Genomic DNA, 23,136 nt, shown 5'->3' on the forward strand with positions numbered 1-23,136 from the left:
TGCCTGTCAATTACTACAAAAGGCAGTATTATCTTTTTATTTTCCATAGCTATGCACAAATCTGCCCTTTGCTCAGAATAACTGAGCTTCCATTTTCCAAAACTGCTATATAAATAACCTGGATAAGATCATCAGGAAGAAAAGTCAGAGTCCCTCATGAGTCTAAGACGTTTGCAAAAATTAGATAGCCCATGGAGAATCATGTTCAAACACCCTAGAGATACTGCCACTACCCAAAACGAACCAAGGAAATACTAAATGACAATACTCTATTTTAATGGAGGGGGTTCCCAGACAAAAATCTCTCTACATAGCACTGACTGTCCTGGAACTCAGTATGTAGACCAGGCGGGCCTACCTCTGCTGGAATTAAAAGCATGTGCCTAGCCGGGTGGTGGTGGCGCACGCCTTTAATCCCAGCACTCGGGAGGCAGAGGCAGGAGGATCTCTGAGTTCGAGGCCAGCCTGATCTACAAGAGCTGGTTCCAGGACAGGCTCTAGAAACTACAAGGAAACCCTGTATCAAAAAAAAAAAAAAAAAGCATGTGCCACCAACTATTACTTATGCTCTATAACCTCTTATAGTTCATGAATTCTTCTTGGCCTTAGGCTCCAGTATTTTTTCTTTCTTTTTTTAAAATTCTTTTATTTATTTATTATGTATACAATTGTCTGTCTGTGTATATGCCTGCAGGCCAGAAGAGGGCACCATACCTCATTACAGATGGTTGTGAGCCACCACATGGTTGCTGGGAATTGAACTCAGGACCTTTGGAAGAACAGGCAATGCTCTTAACCTCTGAGCCATCTCTCCAGCCCCTCCAGTATTTTCTCTAAACCTGTTTTCCCCTTCCCTACTTTCTCCACACTTACTACCCACCTTCAACTCTCTAATAATAAACACTCTTCCTTATAGCCACTCTACATAGCATTATCTTCAATAATTTATTTACCTTCATGTTTCTTTACTTCTGAACCAAATTAGAGCAATAAATATACATACGTTTTTTCATATCTAAGTTCTTAAAATAAGATTATTTTTCAAGGTGGGTTTTACTGTGTAAGAGTGGCTATCCTGGAATTCTTGCTCTGTAGACCTAAATCAGGCTGGCCTCAAACATGGAGATCTGCCTCTGCCTCAAGATTTAATTTTTTTAATCCTTAAAAAAAGTTTTAAGGTTTACTTATTTTTATTCTCCTACATATGTTGATGTTTTGGGCTGTATATGTGTCTGTGTACCATATGAATACTTCCCATGGAAGCCAAAAGAGGGGGCAGATTCCCTAAAACTGGAGTCATCATATAGTGCTGGGAATTGAACTTTGGCCTCTAGAATAGCCTGTGTTCATAACTGCTGAGCTACCTCTCCGGGCCCATATATAAGACTCTTAAAAGAATTCAGTACTCTCACTATACCCTGGTCTTCACGCTAAAACCTTCAGTGAGTTTTTGCTCCAACCACTGCCTTAAAAATCCCCAAGAGCTGCTTTAGCACTAAATACAAAGGACATTTATTTCTCCTTGCATTGCTTAATCCACTCCACTCCCTGGTTACCTCTGTAGATTCCTCCCTTCTTCATTAATGAAGGAAAAGAAGACTGAACAGTAGAATACCAAGAAATAGATATGGAAAGAAAAAAATTACAAAAGTACCTTTGTCATAATTTCAAAGGCAGAAGTTTGAGATGATCATATTACATCCACAGTCAGAAGGAAAGAACAATAAACACACCCATGAAAAAGGCACTTCTCCACTCTAATTCAAGCTGGATCCAGTGTCCATGGAACTATGTATCCAACAATGGGTAGTTCTTCCTACTCAATTAATGCAATCAAGACAATTCCCTCCACAAACACAGTAACATGATCTAGACAATCCTTCACTGAGACTCCCTTCTCAGGTGATTCTAGGTTGTGCTAAGCTATTAAAATTAACCATCATTCTCCAAAGTCCTTTACCCCTAGGTAATGTCTCCCATCCACTGACCAACACTGATCTACGGAGTCAACAGATATATACTGCAAAAATAGAGAGAGCCAGCCAGTGGTCGTACATGGTAATCCCAGTACTGAGGAGGCTGAGGCAGGTGGATCTCTGCAAATTCAAGGCCAGCCTGGAGGGCTGGAGATGGTTCAGGGGTTAAGAGTACTGGCTACTCTTCCAGCAACGACATGGTGGTTCACAACCATCTATAATGGGACCTGAGGCCCTCTTCTGGCATAAAGTCATACACTCAGATAGAGTACTCATACACAAAATAAATGAATCTTTAAAAAAAAATTAAGAAAAAAAAATCCAGGCCAGCCTGGTCTACATAGTGAATTCCAGGACAGCCAGGGCTGTTAAACAGAGAAATCCTGTCACAACCCTTCCTCAAAAGGAGTATAATAATATTCCATTAACACAGTTTGAACTAACAAACAAAAAACAAATCACATACTGTTTTGCTACAACCACTCCAGAAAAAAAGTAGTGGTGTTGAGACAGACTGCTTTTCTCTCTTCTGTCATTCATACTGGGAAGACTGCTGTCACTGTCACGAGACTCAGGTAGCCCTAAGACACCATGATCCATTTGCAAAAATTTCAACTAATACCAGCGTGAAGCCACATGAGTAAGGCATTTTGGAAAATGTTCTCCCAACTTCACTCAATCCTTCAAAAGAGGTGTCAGCCTACTCCCTGATTTCTTCCACACTCCTGCAAACCCCATTTTAAATAAATAATTTTAAACTATTTGTTTGGTTATTTTGATGAGTGTTGGTGTTTTACCTGCATGTATGTCTGTGTAAGTGTGTCAGGTCCCCTGAAAATGGAGTTACAGACAGTTCTGAATGCCCCTGGAAGTGCTGGGAATTGAATCCAGGTCCTCTGGAAGAACATTCAGTGCTCCCAATGGCTGAGCCATCTCTCCAGCCCACCCAAACCACATTTTAAGCCATCTTTAAAGAAATTGAGACCCTGAGCTAAACTAGCTGCTAAACTCCAATTATTGACCAATATATAGGTAGAAGACCATAAATTTTTATTATAGTTTTAAGATAATAAATATTAATGTCATGCTATAAAGAGTAAATAATACAGACTTACAGATAAGAGGATCACAGCCTATAGACATTCTTAATATATTATATATATAGCCACTCATATATTTATGTATATCTGTGTATACATGCATTATACTGCATTCTGATAATTTAGAGAATCCTGACTAATATAAAAGGGACTAGGAATATAACTGATGAAGTATCTGCCTCTCATAAATGAAATCATATTCAATCATTAATACTTGTTTTTAAATCACTGAACAAAAATTAAAACAATATTCCCAGCTGAGAATAATGGTATAGACCTGTAACCTTAGTATTCAAGAAATCAAGTCAGGAGGATCATTGTGAATTTGAGGCTGGCCCAGGCCATGTAGCAAACCCCAGCAAAAAAAAAAAAAAAAAAAAAAAAAAAAACAACGGTACATGCCAAAAGAATACACTGTTAAGACTTAAGAAATAGGTTTCTTTCTCCCTCCCTCTCTCCCCATTCCCTTTCCTTCCATAACCCACTGATTAAACTCTATACTCACCCTGGAAGAAGGAAAAAAAAAGACTTCAGAAATAGAGCCACAGAAACTCTAAAGCAGTAGGCGATTTTTCATGAGTGTCAAGGTCGTAGAAGATTGGGGGGGGGGGGGGGCGGGAGTTCAAATACTCCAAACACTGACTAGATCTGACAACGCATTATATATCCATCATGAACGTGGGTTAGATCTAGGACCAAGATTTAATTTTTTTTTTTGTTTCCCCTATTGCTATGAAAGACATTAGTATTTTAACACTATGCTGGGTGTGGTGGTGCATATGTCTAAACCCAGAACTTGGGGGATAGAGAGAGAAGCTGTGAATTCCAGTTCAAGACAGGGTTACACAGTAAGAGTCTGTCTTTAAAAAAAAAAAAAAATTTTAAGGGCAGCAAGTTGGTACACTCAAGTCTAAATACTACAGTTTACCACCCAGACCTACATGGTAGTAAGAGAAAAGCAACATGCTGGGCAATGGTGGTGCAAACCTTTAATCCCAGCACTTGGAAGGCAAATCTCTGTAAGTTCGAAGCCAGCCTGGTCCATAGGAGTTCCAAGACAGCAAAGGCTACAGAGAGAAACCCTATCTCGAATACCAAAAAGGAGAGAAAGAGAGAGAGAAGCAACTCAACAAGCTGTCCTCTGACCTCCACATGGAGTACGTATGGCATGTACTCCCTCCAACACCACCCCTGAAAAAAACCTAATGTTTAAATTTTCAGAGTATTTCTGACAAATTAGAATCTTTAACAATAGTTATTTTGATAATAGTACTGAATTTATATTTAAAATGTCCTTTTAGCCGGGCGGTGGTGGCGCACGCCTTTAATCCCAGCACTCGGGAGGCAGAGGCAGGCGGATCTCTGTGAGTTCGAGACCAGCCTGGTCTACAAGAGCTAGTTCCAGGACAGGCTCCAAAGCTACAGAGAAACCCTGTCTCGAAAAAAAAAAAAAAAAAAAAAAAAAAAAAAAAGTCCTTTTATTGCAACTACATACAAAAGTACTACGGTGTAGTTAATAGTTCACAAAAAAGATTACATAGAATTTTAGACTACGTGAACCAGATGTGGACAAGAACCTTGTATCCCCAAGCACTCTCTTTGCTGAAGCAGGTGGATCTCCTCAAGTTTGAGGACAGTTTGTCTCAAATGAAAGAGAGAGAAGAAAAGCACACAGTCTGAGAAAAAAAGAGACAGCAAAGAACAGAAGTTAAAACAGCAACTAGGCCTGATGGTACAAATCTATAATTAACTGAAACATTCAAAATGAGGCAGGAGAATCTCAAGTTTGAGATAAGCCTGGGCTACATGGCAAGACCCTGTCTGGATAAACAGTAGCGCAAATGTACCAACTATTTCATAAAACAGACCTCACATAGAAATAGTAACTTCAATATCTCATTCGTCAATGACATCACAGATCAAAAGGACCTCATAAATATCTATAGAACATTCTAACCAAACACTACAAAGTTCACATTCTACATAGCAGCCCATGGAATTTTTCTTTAAGATATCATAATAGGACATAAAGTGACAATAAATATAGGAAAGTGAATCACTTCTTATATTCTATTTCAATAAAGTGGGACAAAATTAGAAATGAACAGCAAGAGAAGCCACACACACACACACACACAAAAAAAAAAAAAAAACCCACACAAACTCTTTGTACATAAATGACATACTACTGAATGGATCCTTAAGGAAATCAATAAGAAAAAAATTTTTAAAAAAAAACTTTAAGAAGTAAACTAAAATTAAAACACTGCTTATCAAAATCTACCAGATACAATGAAAGCAGTCCTAAGAGGGAAGTTATAGTCCTAGTATTTATATTAAACAACATCTCAAATAAGTAACATCAGGTGTACCGAGGACCTTAAAGAAACAAGAAAATTCTAAGCCATAATCAAGACAAACAGAATTAACCAGAATCAAGGGCTGACTCCTTTCCCTTAAAGAATGAGGCCACAACTTATCCCCAGCACCCATCTAAAAGTGCCTGAAATCCCAGCACTAGGAGAGACAGGAAGGAAGATCCCTGGGATTTACCAGCCAGTCAGTCTAGCCAAACCTGTGAGCTCAAAGCTTACTATGAGACCCCCGTCTCAAAAAAAAAAAAAAAAAAAAAAAAAAAAAAGTGGGAAGAAACTGAGGAAAAAAAACACCTGACATCAACTTAAGATCTCTATTAGGCACACATGCACACGCACAGAAAACTTATTCAGGAAAAAATTAATAAAAATTAAAAACACAATACAAAAACTCAATGACAGAATTGATCTTTGAAAAGAGGACAGACAAACCCTTAGCCAAACTATACAAAGACAAAAACACATGACCCAAATTTACAAAAGACAAAATGTAACACATTACAACATATATCAATGAAATTCATAAAATCATTACTATATACCTTAAGAACTTATATTCCGGGGTTGGCGAGATGAATTAGTCTTAAGCAAGAGGCCCTGTGTTTGGATCCCCAGCACCCACGTCCTAGTCAGGCATGGAGGTGTGCACCTGTGGAGACAGGCAGTTCCCTGGAGCTCATCGGCCAGCCAGACTAGCCCAATCAAAGAACTCCAGGCTCAGTGAGAGGTCCTGTCTCAAGAAATAAGGTGGATAGTGATCAAGGAAGGCACCTCTGCACATATATGCGCATATATATGATGTATGTATATACGTACGTACATATACCCTGTGTATATGATATAGCTAGTTATTATTAGCTTAGTAGTTTTGTGAGACTCCTAACTGTGAGAAAGAGTGGGTCTCTGACTCTGGTGCTTGCTGTTGGGATTCTTCCTCCTGTTGGGTTGCCATGTTCAAATTCATTGACTGCTTGTGCTCCATTTTATGTTGTATTCTGTCATGTTTGGTGGTATCTCTTAGAAGCCTGTTATTTTCTAATGAGAGACAGAAGTAGAGTGGATCCAGAGGGGAGGGAAAATGGGGAGAAACTGGGAGGTATGGAGGGAAGTGAAACTATAATCAGGGTACATGGTATGTGAAAATAATCTATTTTCAATAAAAGGAATAAATGAAAAAGAAAAAAAGTCCTAAGTTAAAAAGAAGGATCTGTGCCTCATGCCTATAATAATGATTGTGGCTTTCAGGAGACTAAAGAGAACAGCCACAAGTTTTCCCAGTCAGCTTGGCTTATAGAGTGTAACCCTATATCAAAAAATAATTTTTTTTGAGCTAGGTGGTGGTAGTACACACTTTTGATCCCAGCACTTAGAAAGCAGGGGCAGGAAGATCTGAGTTCCAGGACAGCTGTTGAGATATCTGATTACACTGTGTAAAGGAAGATATGTCACTCTGATTAGTTTAATAAAGAGCTAAAGGCTGATAGGCAGAATTTCCTGGCACAGAAGATAGGTTAATTTAAGTTATAAAAACTAGTTAGGCCAGGCGGTGGTGGTGTATGCCTTATATCCCAACACTCGGGAGAAAGAGACAGGCAGTGAGTCTCTTTCTTGTGAGTCTCAAGGCCAACCTGAAGTTCCAGGACAGGCTCCAAAGCTACAGAACCCGTCTCAAAAACAAAAACAACAAACAAACAAAAATCCCACCTCCCCCCACCCTACACCCAAAAAACTAATTAGAAACAAGCCTAAGCTACCAGCCAAGTTTTCATAATTAATAAGTCTCCCTGTCATGATTTGGGAGCTGGTTGGCAGGATAAAGGCACAGGACAGTCAGGGCTACACAGAGAAACCCTATCTCAGAGGGAAAAAAATTAAAAAGCAGGCTTAAGAGCACAACTCAATGTACAGTAGTCCACAGCTATCCAGCAATCATGAGGACTTAGTTTCAGTCCTCAGCACTATGAATAACAGAAAAGAGTTCAATATATAATCCTTGGGCTGGTGCTCACTGCCCAAGGATGAAGTCTGAAACTAGAATCAGGATGTCTCCTCTTTTCTCATACTTCAGTTTCATCAAACACACTACAGCTATTCCAGCTCTTGACTATACTGCTCTCTTAGCTCTCAATAAGAAAAAGCTTCAGCTTCTACATGAGATTCCAAAAAGAAAACAATTTAAAAAAAAAAAAAATGAAGTGGAGGGCTAGAGAGATGGCTCAGCAGTTAAGAGTACTGTCTACTCCTCCAGAAGAGTTCAATTTCCAGCACCCACATGGTAGCTCACAGTCATCTATAATGGGATCTGATACCCTCTTCTATCTGACGACCTCTGTCACGCTGGCATACATGCAAAAAGAGCACTCATATACATAAGTTATTTTTTTTTTAAAAAAAGTGGATGCCTGGTAACTCCCCATGCTGAAAGCTCTGCTTGAGACACAGAAAAGAAACAGCAATACAAGGATTTGATTTTATTCCTCTAAGCCACAGAAGAAAGCACTCTAGTTCTCTTATGAGATGAGTAACTCTATACAACACGTAAATCTAGTCAATTCTAAGCCTACCACCTAGAAACTTCCACCTACTCTAAGTGTTTTACACTGGCAAAACCTCCTCCTCCTCTTGCCAACTATTAATAGCAGACTGCAAGCAAGGGCAGGAGATAATCCCTTCTCACTTTAATGAGACATATGGATTCTGGCAAGCCTACTTGAAACTGAGTACATTTCAAGAAAGATAATTTTTTACTGAATAGGATTCAATCTAAGATTTTCAAGATGGGGGACTGGAAAGATGGCTCAAAGGTTAAGAGCATTCACTGGCTGTTCTTCTAGAGGTCCTGAGTTCAATCCCAGCAACCACATGGTGACTCACAATTATCTATAATGAGACCTGATGCCTTCTTTCTGGAATACAGGCAGAACACTGTATATATAATAAATTTTTTTAAAAAAGATTTTTCAAGGGGGCTGGAGAGATGGCTCAACAGCTAAGAACATTTCCTTTTCTTCCAAAGGACCCGAGTTCAATTCCCTGCAACCATATGGTGGCTCACAACCATCTGTAATGAGGTCTGGTGTCCTAGCCTGCAGGCATACACACAGACAGAATATTGTAACCTTAATAAATAAATAAATAAATATTTTTTTTAAAGATGATGTTCAAAATGGAGCTCAGCATGGTGATACATGCTTTTAATCCCAGCACTTGAGAAGCAGAGGCAGGAAGACCTCTGAGTTCAAAGCCAACCTGGTATGTGGTATACATAGTGAGTTCCAAAACAGTCATAATTATGTAGAGAGATTCTGTCTCAATAAAACAAAACAAAAACAACTAAATCAAAAACAAATTAGGCTGGTACAAAAGTTTTTATAAACGGCTCAGCATGTACTGCAAAGTACTACACATCAAATTATGACTTTCATTTTTTCTTGCGTAAGCAACATACAGTAGCAGCAAGCAGCAGTTCTCCCAGTTAACAATGAGAATTCACTGAACAACACAGTACATGGCTAAACTGGTGTTCAACAGGCTAGACAAACACTTTCTTTCAATATACTTTTTCCATTTATGAATTCATCTCAATGTATTCCTCCCTACTTTAAACTGCAGTGCACTTGTAAGACAGTCACTAATGCAGGCAGACTCTAGAAAAAAAATGATACAAGACTGTCTCAGTGTAATAAATAACCAGCACATCCCAAATCATAACCTACAACTTAGCCTTTAGCAATAATTTCTAGATAGCCTGGAACTCAACTTTGTAGAGCAGGTTGGCCTCCAATTTACTGAGATCCACCTGTCTCTGCCTCTGGACTGCTGGGATTAAAGGTGTGAGCCACCACACTTAGCTAAGCAATAAATCTTTTCTGAAGTTGGAAAATTCCCAATGTGGTGGCAGGTTGTACAGATGGTAATCTTGTAAATTTCTCAACTCCTCTCTGTGACTATGCTTCTTTTACTTAAGAACAATTAGACATAAAAACCAAAAAAAAAAAATTCCATTTTCCTCTATTACAAAAATCTATTGACTTCAGACATGCCATTTAGCCTCTCTAGGAAAAGATAGTTTCACAAGTCTTAAATGGTTGCATAAACCTTCAAACTGACCAAAGCTGGAAGTACATAATTGTCATTCTAGTTATCAAGAGGCTGGGGCAGGATAGCAAATTCTGGACCAATCTAGTCTACATAATTAGTTCAAGACCAGCCTCAGCTACATGATGAGAGCCAGTCTATAAATACACAAATAAATGCCTACGAATTGGATTAGGGCAGAAGAAAAGGTTGGATGCAAAAATAACTAAATACAACTTTAAAAATAAACCTTATTTCATGTGTATACATGCCTTACCTACATGCATACCAGGAGCGTGCCTAGTACCCACAGAAGCAGAAAGTTGCCTTACCTACATGCATACCAGGAGCGTGCCTAGTACCCACAGAAGCAGAAAGTTGCATTGGATCCACTGAAACTGGAATTACAATTATGAAGCATACATGGGGTGGGTGTTGAGAACCAAACCCAGGTCCTCTACGAGAGTACTCTTAACTGCTAAGCCACATCCCTGGCCTTAAAGTTGGTTCTATTAAACCTTTCTAATAGATATGACCAGAGACTCTTTTTAAATGGAGGGTTTGTTAAATACATAGATGAATCCAAAGACCAATAATACTTCCATTCCTATTGATTTCGACTACAGTCAAGTCTACTATTCATTTTAAATAGCACTTTATTACTTTAGAAAGCAATCTGTGATTAATTCACAATCCAAATTATTAGCAGCTAAATTAAAACCTCACATGCACTGTAATTAATTTAGCATTTCCTTTGGTTCCTTTAAAAATATGTGTCAGATTATCATAATTTATAAATTGTCTTTTATCCACAGTCCTATTTCATTATGAGCGTTTTTTCTGCCTTGCACTGTTATTACTTACCTGGAGCTCAATTATTTCAACTAAACTAGCTGGCCATTGAGTCCCAAGGATCCACTGATCTGTTTCTTCTTCCTCCACCATGCACTGAGGTTACAGGTAAACATCATTATACCTGGTTTACACATAGGTGCTTAGGTCCTTATGCTTGTATAGCACTTTACCCACTGGGCATCTCTAATCAATCTTTTTAAGAAAGGGCCACAGGACTGGAGAGATGGCTCAGAGGTTAAGAGCATTGCCTGCTCTTCCAAAGGTCCTGAGTTCAATTCCCAGCAACCACATGGTGGTTGGGGTCTGGTGCCCTCTTCTGGCCTGCAGGCATACACACAGACTATTGTATACATAATAAATAAAATATTACGAATAAATGAATGAATGAATAAGGAAGGAAGGAAGGAAGGAAGGAAGGAAGGAAGGAAGGAAGGAAGGAAGGAAGTAAATGGGCCACAAAGTGTATCTCTGGCTGGCCTGAAATTTACTATGTAGACCAGGCGGGTCTGTATGCCTCTGTCTCCCTATGATTAAAGGCATGTGCCACAACACGTGGGTCTCTTAACCCACTGTAATGAAGCTTTGGTCTCACAGAAGTTCCCTGAAAAGAAAAAATATTTTGTTTTAAATTTTCCTTTTAAATATTTTTTATTTATTTATTATGTATACAATATTCTGTCTCTCTCTCTCTCTGTGTGTGTGTGTGTGTGTGTGTGTGTGTGTGTGTGTGTGTGTGTGTGTCTGTAAGCCAGAAGAGGGCACCAAACTCCATTACAGATGGTTGTGAGCCAACATGTGGTTGCTGGGAATTGAACTCATGACCTTTGGAAGAACAGGCAATGCTCTTAACCACTGAGCCATCTCTCCAGCCCCTCCTTTTAAATTTTTTATTATATTTACTTATTTCTATATTTTTTGCCTGCATGTATGTTTGTGCACCACATGTGTGCCTGGTGTCCTCCAAGGCCAGAAGAAGGCATCAGATCCCCTGGAATTAGAATTACAGACAGCTGTGAACCAACATTTAGGAACAGAAAATCAAACCCGGATCTTCTGGAAGAGCAACCAGTGTTCTTAAACCATCTCTCCAATCACTTAAATGTTTCTCCAGATGTTTTTAAAATGTAGCCCCACCCCTCCCTGAGGATCTCTAGGCAGTTAATGGTTGCTGGAGGGGAGAGAAATTTTCTTCAGTTGTGCATATTCATGAGTAGCTTATGACCCTATAAATAACCCCCAACTATACTCCTATAATCAATCTTAAATTCATTGGGTCATTCTCCCCATCATGCAAAACAAACAAAAAAAAAAAACCCAAAAGTAGAAGAGAGACTAATTGGTAAAAGGAAGAGGATCAAAAGGAGAGGGATAAGAAAGGATATTGAAGAGTAAATATGATCAAAATGCATTATATACACGTATAAAAAAAGCATAATGTAACCCATCTGTAAAAGTAATATACGTTAACAAAAATATAGCCAGGCATGGTAAAGCAAGTCTACAGTTCCAGTTTGTAGAAGGCTAAAGCAGGAGAACTATAATTTTGAAGCCAGCTGAACTACAGTGAGATGATGGAGGAGAGTTATCTGTCTATGTTTCTTTCATTGGTTAATTAATAAAGAAAACTGCCTTGGCCCTTTAAGAACAGAAAATTAGGTAGGTGGAGTAGACAGAACAGAATTGTGGGAACAAGGAAGTAGAGTTGGGGAGACGCTTCAGGCAGTCGCCATAGGAGTCTCCATGTTGTTCCTCTCCGAGATGGACGCAGGTTAAGATCTCTCTTGGTAAGCCACACCTTGTGGTGCTACCCAGATTACTAAATATGGGTTAAAGCAAGATGTGAGAATTAGCCAATAAGAGGCTGAAACTATGGGCCAGGCAGTGTTTTAAAAGAATACAGTTTCCGTGTAATTATTTCGGGTGTAAAGCTAGCCGGCGGCTGGGTGGCAGAACACAGCCCGCCGCCGCTTCACACTACAGTGAGACACCATCCATAAATGAATAAATTCATTTTTAAGAGTTATAAACTTTTGACGGGCATGGTGGTACATGCCTTTAATCCCTGCACTTGGAAGGCGGAGGCAGGCAGTTCTCTGAACTGAAGATACAGAGAGAGGGTTCCAGAACAGCCAGGATTACACAGAGAGAAACTGTCTTTGAAAACAAATTTTGGTATTAGGGATCAAGTATACACCTAGCACTGACTTATACCGCTACTTTCAAATTTAAATAAAGTAGATAACAAAATATTTAGCATTAAATGCAATGTATGAGCAACATATTTTTAATTTAATAAGAAAACATTCTGCAATATACAAAGAAGGTATGTTCCATAACAGAGATAAACAAAGGTGGGCATTTAACATCTAAGAACAGCATTATGGTCAGTAGTGGTAGTTCATGCTTTTATTCTAGCACTTGGGGTGCAGGAGAAAGCTGATCACTGAGTTCAAGGCCAGCCTGGTCTAAAGCTAAGTTCCAAGTCAACCAGGTCACCACAGAAAAATCCTGTCTTGAAAATCAACAGTACTGAAAGCTGTCAATGTCAGATTGGTATAAGTGTCACACACCTACATTTCCAGAATTTGGGAGGTAGAGGCAAGATCAGAAATTCAAGGCTAGTATTGTCTCAATAGCCAGAACAATAAATAAAATACCCAAGTATAAACAGATTGTGAATGATACACTTCAATGAAATGAGTCATCTGACTAACATTCCTGGGGAGGTGGGCATGGGGTGTGTTTCCAAGACAAACATTCCAGTGTCTGACACATACATTCATGGATACCCAAATCAATCAATCTGTCATGCTCTCTCTGGTTTTTCGAGACAGGGTTTCTCTATGAAACAGTTCTAGCTGTCCTGGAACTCACACTGTAGACCAGGCTAGCCTCAAACTCACAAAAGATCCACCTGTCTCTGCCTCCCGAGTGCTGGGATTGCAGGTGTGTGCCACCACCGCCCAGCAATACTCAAGTCTCTTACATATATACAATTTTGTATTGCTTACACATAATCTACAGATATCCTTCGACATACTGATTTCAATATTATCTGTAATGACTAATACAATAACATCTGTAAATGTCTAATGCAGGCACCATTTTTTTCTAATTTTGGTCTGTGGTTACTGTCAGCAGTCCAATCTGGCCTGGAATTACTAAACTTCCTAATTCACTCTCTGCATACTGGAATCACAGGTGTGTTTCACCATGCCCATCCTAGACATAAACATTTAAAAGAAAATAGCCAGGTACAGTGTGATGCAGGTCTGTAATTCTAACTACTCAGGAGAATGAGACAAGATAACTTGAACCCAAGGTTTAGATGCATGAGCCCCCTCCTCTAATGAATGACAGACAGACAGGGTGACAGCAAACTATTAAATAGGTGTAAAGAAAAGGAAAAAAAGATCTGTAATACTCCCATCAATTCATCTATGTTATTACTTAAGACCATATCATAATTAAAAGTTCTACACTAAGGTAAGCTAGTAGTTTACAATAGATTTAACTATGTGTAATACATTAATAATAAACCTGAACTAATAAAAAAAAACAGAAATATAGACTAGGGATGTAGCTCAGTATTAAAAGTGATTATTTTGTATGCCAGAGACCTACACCATCATACTGGGTTCAACTGCCAGCACCAGGGAGAGAAAAATAAACAGATCATAGGCTTAATGACAAAAAAATTCAGTTATACCTTTAATATATGCTGAAAGTAAAATCCAAACATTGTTTACAACTCTAAAACCTGGAGCTTAACAAATTTAATTAAATACAATTTTTTGAATCTAGAATTCCACAACAATTCATAAAGATTTAGTAAAATACAAAATCACATTCATTTGGGGGAGATAAATTACAAGCACAAGCACAATCACAGAACTGTACTTATTCAACACTGTACTACATTAGTCCTTCAATAATATGAGAGTATTCATTCAATTCAGTATGACCATGCAGTGGTCATTTCTAAAACAAACAGTGCTCATAAAATACCACAACTAAAGATCACTAACGGTGACACTTCCCTTTTCACTCTCTACTAAGGCCTACCTACAGAAATTTCAGTTTGTGGTTTCAAAAGTCTATATACAATCATGGTATCACTTATTAAAACCCTAATTAAAACAATCTGTCATTTTTTAAATCAACAATCCAAGCAATAAATATAATCCTACTGTCACTTTATCATAAAACCTCATAACATAAACACATTCAGTTACTGGCTACCAGAGACCTCCAATATTTATATATAAAACCCTACCTTTGCTAAACAAATTGCACTTATTTTGCTCACACTAGAAGAGCAATCTCAAAACCAAATATTTGAAATTTTTTTATATCTTGAAAAAGGTACAAACATAAACTGAAAGTCAACACATGCTAAAAAAAAAAAAAAAAAAACTATACATTACCTTTTCCCAAATCCTAAGTACTTACAGACATAAAGTGTTATATGGCTTATTTTCAAACACTAAATAAAACCTGCTTTCAAAACTAATTCATATCAACTCTGCAAGAACATTCTTTCTCCAATTAAGATACCCTCTTTTATCTCATTTCCATTAAGATAATTAAGAGGGATTATCCCTTTATTATACTGCCAATATATTCTTAAAAGAATCACAAATCAAGTATGAATAGTTCTATAATACTTGCTTTTAATTAATTAAAAATTAATCAGCCTTTAAAGTAAAAGCAGGTAAAAATGTAAGCAGAAAACAGGTAAATCAGAATAAAGATTAGTATTTAAGAAAGATTTAGTATTTTTATTAAAAAGGCAAAATATTCAAAAACAAATGATAAAACATTTGGCCGCTAGGAAAAATAAAACATTAGCATTACAGAAAAATATAAAACAACCAAGAATATTTAGAGTTCAAGGTTGTTCAAGGTTGTTTGTAAAAGCAAAAAGCTGATGGGACAATTACTTATATGTGACATGATCAGTTAGTGATACATAGCAACAAACTATCATTGCCCAAGTCACCTCAGATTTTGTAAGATGACCTGTTAACACATGCAAGAAATCACTCTCATGCTGTCAATCAAGTTCTATTTAAACTTTCAGTTACAATAGTCAAAATCATATTTACAAATATGGCATTATTTTAAACCTAGTCTTTGATTTAATATTAGGCCAAAATTTTTCTGAATTTCAATGTTTCCATTTAGCTGTAAAAAAACAATTTTACCTAAAAAGATTCTTTTACTTTTATTAAGTGATGTGCTACATAATTAGCAACAACAAATCCACTTACTTTTTTCTCTTTCTCATGATGTTTATCCTGAGAGTGAGAGGAAGAATCACTTAAACTTTGGTCATATGACCTATTAGATCCCCGTTTGCTCTTTTTCTAAAAAAGAAAATATATACATATATGTATATGTATATAAAAAATCCACTTTTTATTAGGCTTAAACTATTTTCAATGTGAAATGTTTAAATGTCCAAAGAATTTTTTAAAAAAATCAGTATTTCAATTAATAGTTTAAACACAATCCACTTGCATTACAAAGAAAAACTAATTTTAACATCAATGCCATATTTTTGTGTATTTGTTAAGATGTGTGAAAACAAGCCAGGCATAGAGGCATACACATTTAATCCCAGCATTTGGGAAGCAGAAGCAGATAGCTCTGTGAGTTCAAGGTTAGCACGGCCTACATACAGAGTAGCCAGCCATCCAAGGCTACATATTGAGACTCTGCTCCATCCCCTACAAAAAAATTTGAAAACATACCTATTTCAAATAAGCTACTATATTTTCAGGGAGAGAGAGAGGGAGAGGAAGGGAGAGGGGAGGGGAGAGGAAGGGAGAAGGGAGGGGAGGGGAGGGGAGGAGAGGGGAGGGGAGAGGAAGGGAGAGGGGAGGGAGGGGAGAGGAGAGGGGAGGGGAGAGGGAAGGGGAGGGGAGGGGAGAGGGAAGGGGAGGGGAGGGGAGGGGAGGGGAGGGGAGGGGAGGGGAGGGGAGGGGAGGGGAGGGGAGGGGAGAGGAGAGAACTAACCAAAAGCTATTTGCAAAATAATATCATTGGGGTAGTAGCACATAGCTGAAATCGCAGCACTTTGGACACGGGAAAAAATAAATGGCAAGACTGAAAGAACAGAAAAAGTAAATATGTAAAAGAGCTACTTTATTGCCCATAGTAAAGCAAGAAGCATTTACTTTCAATAAATACTGAGAAAAACAGTTGTCTCTGTAGGTCATTTAGAACAAATTAAGACAAATGTCAATATTAGACCTATGTATTACTAAAAACATTACATATTTCTGTTTAAAATACAGCAGTGGATAATAGAGTATAAAGGTAAGAATCGTCTGGGTGCTTGCAAGTTGCTCACACTGTAACTGATTAGTTCTGAACTGATTCTTAAAGTGACAACAAAACAACTTCAACTTCTATGAAAGTTTTATTTTAACCAGATGGATTTTCACAACTAACAAATAATATCATATCAATAATTAGCAATGAGAAACTCATTTGTATAAATGTCAAAATTATCTCAGCTATTTGTTTGAAGTAAGATCTCCTTGTAGCCAAGGTTGGCCCTTAACAACAAACAGCTGTAAAATGACTTTCAACTCTTTACCACCTCCCAGGTGCTGGGTGGGTGGGGTTACAAACATGCCACCACTCCCAGCTTCAAACTTTTCACTTTTATAATGTCTAACTTCTTATAAACAGTTCATTTTTACCAGCCCATTTAGATAAATCCATCATTAGCAATGAGTAGGACAGACACACACTTTAGGTAATAGTCATGTATCATTTAATGAGGAACACTGTAACAACTTGCTTTATTAAGTGATTTCATCAGTAGAGGCCTGAAGGATGGTTAATATTATTTATTAGAGCAAGACAGACCTATTCAGCAGGTAACGGCAATTAAAAATAAGACAGAAATAAAAACAAAGAAAAAATGTTAAGTATATGAATCTACATATTTAAGAACTGAAAGAGGTACTTAGGAGCATTAAAAATACTTATTTTTCAAAGGAAATTGGACATAAGTACATAAAACCCAAAGTTTCTTACTATGAGCTACAGACATGGCTCAGCAGTTCAGAACACTCGTTGCTCTTTCAGAGGGCCCAAGTTCAGTTCCCAGCACCCACATGAGGGTCCATAACCATCCATAACTCCAATTCCAGAATGTCTGACACCCTCTTCTGACCTCTGTGAGTACCAGGCACACTTTGTGGTGCATATACACACGCAAGTAAAACACTCATACACATAAAATTTAAAAACTTTGAAAACTAAATGCTTCAAAAGGTTTCTAATTCAATCATCCATGTAACTGTTTAATCACAAAGTCTGACTAAATCTCAAAACCTTCCAAGATGGGTCTAAATACATTTTAACAGATTCTTTAGTAAAATTACAAAACAGCCTAATTTCTGTTTTATTATTTCCTAGTAAATAAGAACAGAAGTTACATATATACCAAATAAGATGGGTAACAGAGATGCAACAGGAAGATGAGACAAAATACAAAAAAAATTCAAAGTGATTACAAACAGGAAATCAAAGCAACTAGAACATTAAAGAGTTCTCTAAAAGTTAATTTTTCCACTAAATGATATTTGCTATCAGTTACTAGAATATTCTAGTGAAGCAAAATATTTTACAATTGCTAGTTCTTTCCATTTTCAATACAGAACATACTAAATGAATTTAATTTTTAGCAAAAGTCAAGGAAGAACTGTGACTATGCTTTATTTTATGCCCTCTGTAAGATGGTGTCACCATCTTGTCAAAATCAACTGCTGTTTAATACTAAATTTAAAACTGCTCTTACCAGCTTACTAAAGTGGTATTTACAGTAGCCACAGTACTGGACGTTGTCTGCACCATTTCCTTCTTCTTCACAAAGCAGCCCAGCAAACTGAGCACTGCAAACAAAGGCCACAGACATCAATGATCCTCAAACCATGACACATTTAAGCAAAGAAAATTAACCTTTTAGCATTTGTAAGACAATATAGAGGAAAAGGAGGTAATATAGGGGCCAAAGGTCTAGCTCCACTAGGAAACCACCTGCTTATTAGTATGTGCAAGGTCCTAGTCTTGCCCAAGCCCACCTTACTCGCTCACAAAAGGGGACAGAAAAGCTCCACTGCAGTTGTAACCAAGGTCATTTCACCTCCACTTGTAATTATCATTCTTTAAGACTATGGTTATAGTTTACGATAACCTCTTCATTTTTATCATGAATGAAGATATATGAAGGTTTTATGTCACCAAATAGTGATTAAGTTGCTTTCAAAGTTGCATTCAATGACACACCCCTGTGATTCCAAGTGCTTAGGAGGTTGATATGAGTCTAGGGTTTAAAACAAGCATGGATAACCATGAAAGCCCAGGAAAACACAGTAACAATATTTCATAAGATAATTATAATTTCAAAATATTAAATATTATTAAATAAATACAAGTGATGAAAAAAGGAAGAGACAAATTCCTTTTCTCTTCATAATTAGTAATTCTTCTTACTTTTAAAATCAGTATGTTAGTACAAATAAATGCCATGCTTCACTAGAGGTCTAAAGCAGCAATGCAGTGGGGATGGGGTGAACAGGACCCTTTCTTTTTGTGGACTGGTCCTGAGGCCTCTCATATGCTAGGCAAACATACTACTACTCAATTACATCCCTATCCATCTTTATTTGTTATTATCTTTATTCATGTATTTGGCATGTATTTTTGAGGAGGGTACACACATGCATTTACAGAGGTCAGAGAAGAACATGAAGAGTTGGCTCTTTCCTTCCACCATGTGGGATCCAGAGTTCAAAACTCAGGTCATCAAGGCTGGCAGCAAGCATCTTTATTTGCTGAACTATCTTGTCAGGTCTTTTGTATTTTAGAAATATGGTCTCTCTCAAAGTTTTCCAAAATGGCTTCATATTACATAGTTCATGCAGGCCTTGAATTTGTAATTTTCCTGCCTCCACCTGAGTAGCAGGTATCACATGCTTGTAACAGGCCTGGCTCACACATCAACTTAAAAGGAAACATTCTTGCCGGGCAGTGGTGGCGCACACCTTTAATCCAAGCACTCGGGAGGCAGAGGCAGGCGGATCTCTGTGAGTTCGAGGCCAGCCTGGTCTACAAGAGCTAGTTCCAGGACAGGCTCTAAAAAAGCTGCAGAGAAACCCTGTCTCGAGAAACCAAAAAAAAAAAAGGAAACATTCTTTGCAATTCAAAATCATAGCACAGTAAGCAAGATCAATATAGACTATGTTTTTGGTCAAAATAATGAACAAGGGCTGGGATGTAGCTGGACGGCCGAGTGTTTTTATAGCATGTACAAGGTGTGTTACAGCTCTGAGGGGGAAAGATTTCCCAGTACAAATGTTACAGCTCTGAAGGGAAAGGTATCCTGGCAAGCAGGGAGCCAAGGAATACCACAAAATCATACCACACGACAAACCTCACACAAGAGATTTATTGGGAGGGAGAAAACCCAGGAGGGTGGCTGCCTTTGCTCAGGCAAGAAGCAACAGGGACTGGGCTTACAGAGGGTTTCTGTGGGGGCACAAACATGGTAGAGATAAGTAGGTTTTCAAGTCCTGAGCTTGGGCTTTTTTTACTCTGTAGGAACTTGGCCACCTGAGGCTGAAAGAGCTGGGATCCAGCTGGTTGGTGGAGCCTGAGAGAGGGAGAGCCTCAGGAATAGGGCCTGGCCACCCTTATGCCTCAGGGTCTTACACAAGTTACAGAGTTTGATCTTCAGTGCTGAAAAAACCTAATCCAGTAAAAAGCAATGTAATAATACAAGCGTAGGCAGATACTTGATATCATGATGTTACATAATATAATCGCCAATTCTACTTATGTACAATAATGGAAACATACTTACCAGGTTACATGAAAAGCCTGTCGACATCCATGTTTATTACATGTCATGCAAGCACCAGTAGCTGCTTTGCTTTCTCTTCCTTGTTCATCACATATATAGCAAGTCTTAGGATAAAGGGACAAAAACAAAAACAGACAGGGCTTTATATGAATCTGTACTTTATAGCTATCTTCAGAACTAATAACATATTAACTATCTAATCTTCTTATTAAGGAATGTTAAGTTCACAAAGGCACTGCTTTCATTAGCCTTTTCATTGTACGCCAAAAACCTGCCAGACAAGAGGCCTCTTAACTGGCACTGAGGTCAAGTCTTCCATATCTTACAAAACCAAACGTGAGCGCAAAGTTTAGGTTACATAACTCTCCACATTAGCAATTAAGCCCCAATAACATAACATGCTGTAGTAGGAAGGCAGCACATTAGCTTGGTAAATCAGAAATTCTTTAAACCAACTCCAGCAACTTTAACTGACATTTTGTTCACTTTCCATGTAAAAATAAGCTTTGACAGCTCAAAATCATGGATGGCCATGTGACAGAAAATTATACAAATATTTTGTGATGAACAGTACAGGTGAATAAAATCTCACAGCCAACCAGAAATTGGTTACACAAAGAACAATGTCTGGCATTAGCACATAAGGAACTTTAAGAAACAGAAGCCAGGCCGGGCGGTGGTGGCGCACGCCTTTAATCCCAGCACTCGGGAGGCAGAGGCAGGCGGATCTCTGTGAGTTCGAGGCCAGCCTGGTCTACAAGAGCTAGTTCCAGGCCAGGATCTAAAAAAGCTGCAGAGAAACCCTGTCTCGAAAAACAAAAAAAAAAAAAAACAAGAAACAGAAGCCAGGAATGATATAATACATATCCATAATCCTAGCACTCAATAATAGGCTGGAGGTAAAAAGAACCACAATTTCAAAGCCAGTCTAGATTACATAGCAAGGTCCAGGCTATAAGTTTGATAATGGGTGGGGAGGGGGGGGGGGTGTGCCAGGCAGTGGCAGCATACACCTTTAATCCCAGCATTTAGGAGGCAGATAAATGCAGGTGAATCTCTGAGTTCAAGACCAGCCTGGTTTACAAAGAGAACTCTAGGACAGCCAGGGCTACACAGAGCCCCTGTCTTGAAATACTGGGCGGGGGAGGAGAGGGCTAAGTTTAGCAGTTCTTCTTGAGAAGACACATTTTTATTGTAACAGGGTTTAGAGTGTATGTACAAAGTCACTGTTAAACTAACAAGGAGAATTCTACACTGTATCAAAATATTACAATAATACCTCATAAAGCCATCCAGCTGTGATTTCATAATGGACATTAAAAAGAACAGGAGCAATAGCTCAATTGGAAAAGTACTTGTTGCCACCCAAGCATGAGAACTTCAGTTTAATCCCCAAAACCCAGGCAGTCAGCCTGACTGACCTACTCAACAAGCTCAGGGTTGGTAAAAGACCCTGTCTAAAAACAGGATGGATGGCATCATATCTGAGAAATGACACCTGAGACTGACAACAACTGGCCTCCACAGACATGGACACACTTTGCTTTTGTTTGTTTTCTGAGACACCGTTTGTTTCTCCATATCGCTCTGGCTACACTGGAACTCACTCTATAGATCACGCTGGATTAAAGGCTTCACGCACCTTTCTAAAGGTGTAAGCACAGCTGCCCACAGTGCAGGTGTCTCAGAACTGTGGCAGGGAGAGGACGGGGTGGTGACTCAGCAGCTAGAGACTGGATCAGTTAGGGTCAGTTTCCAGAACATGTCAGGTAGGCACTAGGCACACATGTGATATCCAAAATATCCTTATACATAAAAAATAATAACTTTAAGAAAAAAAACAGTAGCAATCCAATTGTGGTTCAAGATCATTCTGAATTACCCTGAGACCCTGTCTTCCCAAGCAGTGGTGACACACATCTTTAATCCCAGCACTCAGGAGGCAGAGACAGGTGGATCTCTGTGAGTTCAAGGCCAGCCTGGTCTACAAAGTGAGTTCCAGTACAGAGCCTAAAGCTACAGAGAAACCCTGTTTCAGGAGGGTGGGAAAAACTGAACTTGGGTTATCTATAAAAAAAAAAAAAAAAAAAAAAGTCATGAGGTTGAGAAGGAGACAAAAGAGGGTCAGGAGAAGTTGGAGAAGGAAATGTGGGAGATATACATAAAATCAAACCACTGACTATATGTGAAATTCTCATACATTGACTATATGTAAAAGTATCCAATTTTATATGTGTGTGTGCGTGCGCGCACGCGTGCATAAAAACTGAGTGTGGTGGCACACACCTTTAATCCCAGCACTCAAGAGGCAGAGGCAGGAAGATTACTGTGACTACCCAGGTCAGAGAGAAAGGACACAGATTTTTCAGGTTGTGAAACTAATTTAGATGGATCGAAGATTGAAATCTAAGTGATTTGCTCTTCCTTTCACCCGTCTCCCTTTCTCTTCAAATACTTTATCCTTAAAACCATGAGGTGGAAAAAGGGAAATCGCCACACTAGAAACTCAGGAACAATCCAGTGTCACAATCTGACTAGGGTTTGTTCCCCTGAAAAAAGCAGGCTAGGAGTGAGTGAGACATCAGAACAAGGGAAAATCAACCCCAGAGGGGAAGTAGGCAGCAGTGGAGTGGCGCTGCCAAACCCTGAAGAGGACGAAAAGGACTGCCATGCAGGGCAGGAAGAAGTGGGCCTGAATGAAGCTATGATGCGATAAGGATCTGTTCATATAGGGAAAAAGAATCAAACAAATTACTAAAGATTTAGGAAGTCATGTATCTTTAGATTGAAACAAGCCATAAATATGACAAGAAATAATGATAATGAGCCTAGATCTTCTAGATTACATTTGGTAAAGTCATTGAGTTTAT

General features: G+C 38.5%; 1 protein-coding gene across 12 annotated transcripts in view; it reads right to left on the reverse strand.

Annotated features, from left to right (window-relative positions):
- Positions 1–23,136, reverse strand: part of Mllt10 (MLLT10 histone lysine methyltransferase DOT1L cofactor) — a 145,511-nt gene that overhangs the window by 76,642 nt on the left and 45,733 nt on the right. For 11 of the 12 annotated variants that reach the window (XM_038334605.1, XM_038334604.1, XM_038334602.1 and 8 more), the window contains 3 exons: positions 20,267–20,370; positions 18,203–18,296; positions 15,657–15,752 (listed from right to left, as the gene is read on the reverse strand). In XM_038334605.1, the coding sequence (XP_038190533.1) occupies positions 15,657–15,752; positions 18,203–18,296; positions 20,267–20,370 (294 nt within the window). The remainder of the gene's footprint in view (positions 1–15,656; positions 15,753–18,202; positions 18,297–20,266; positions 20,371–23,136) is intronic. The other variant, XM_038334608.1, reaches the window with a different exon arrangement.

The sequence above is a fragment of the Arvicola amphibius genome, chromosome 6 (genome assembly GCF_903992535.2).
Source record: "Arvicola amphibius chromosome 6, mArvAmp1.2, whole genome shotgun sequence".
Taxonomy (NCBI): Eukaryota; Metazoa; Chordata; class Mammalia; order Rodentia; family Cricetidae; genus Arvicola; species Arvicola amphibius.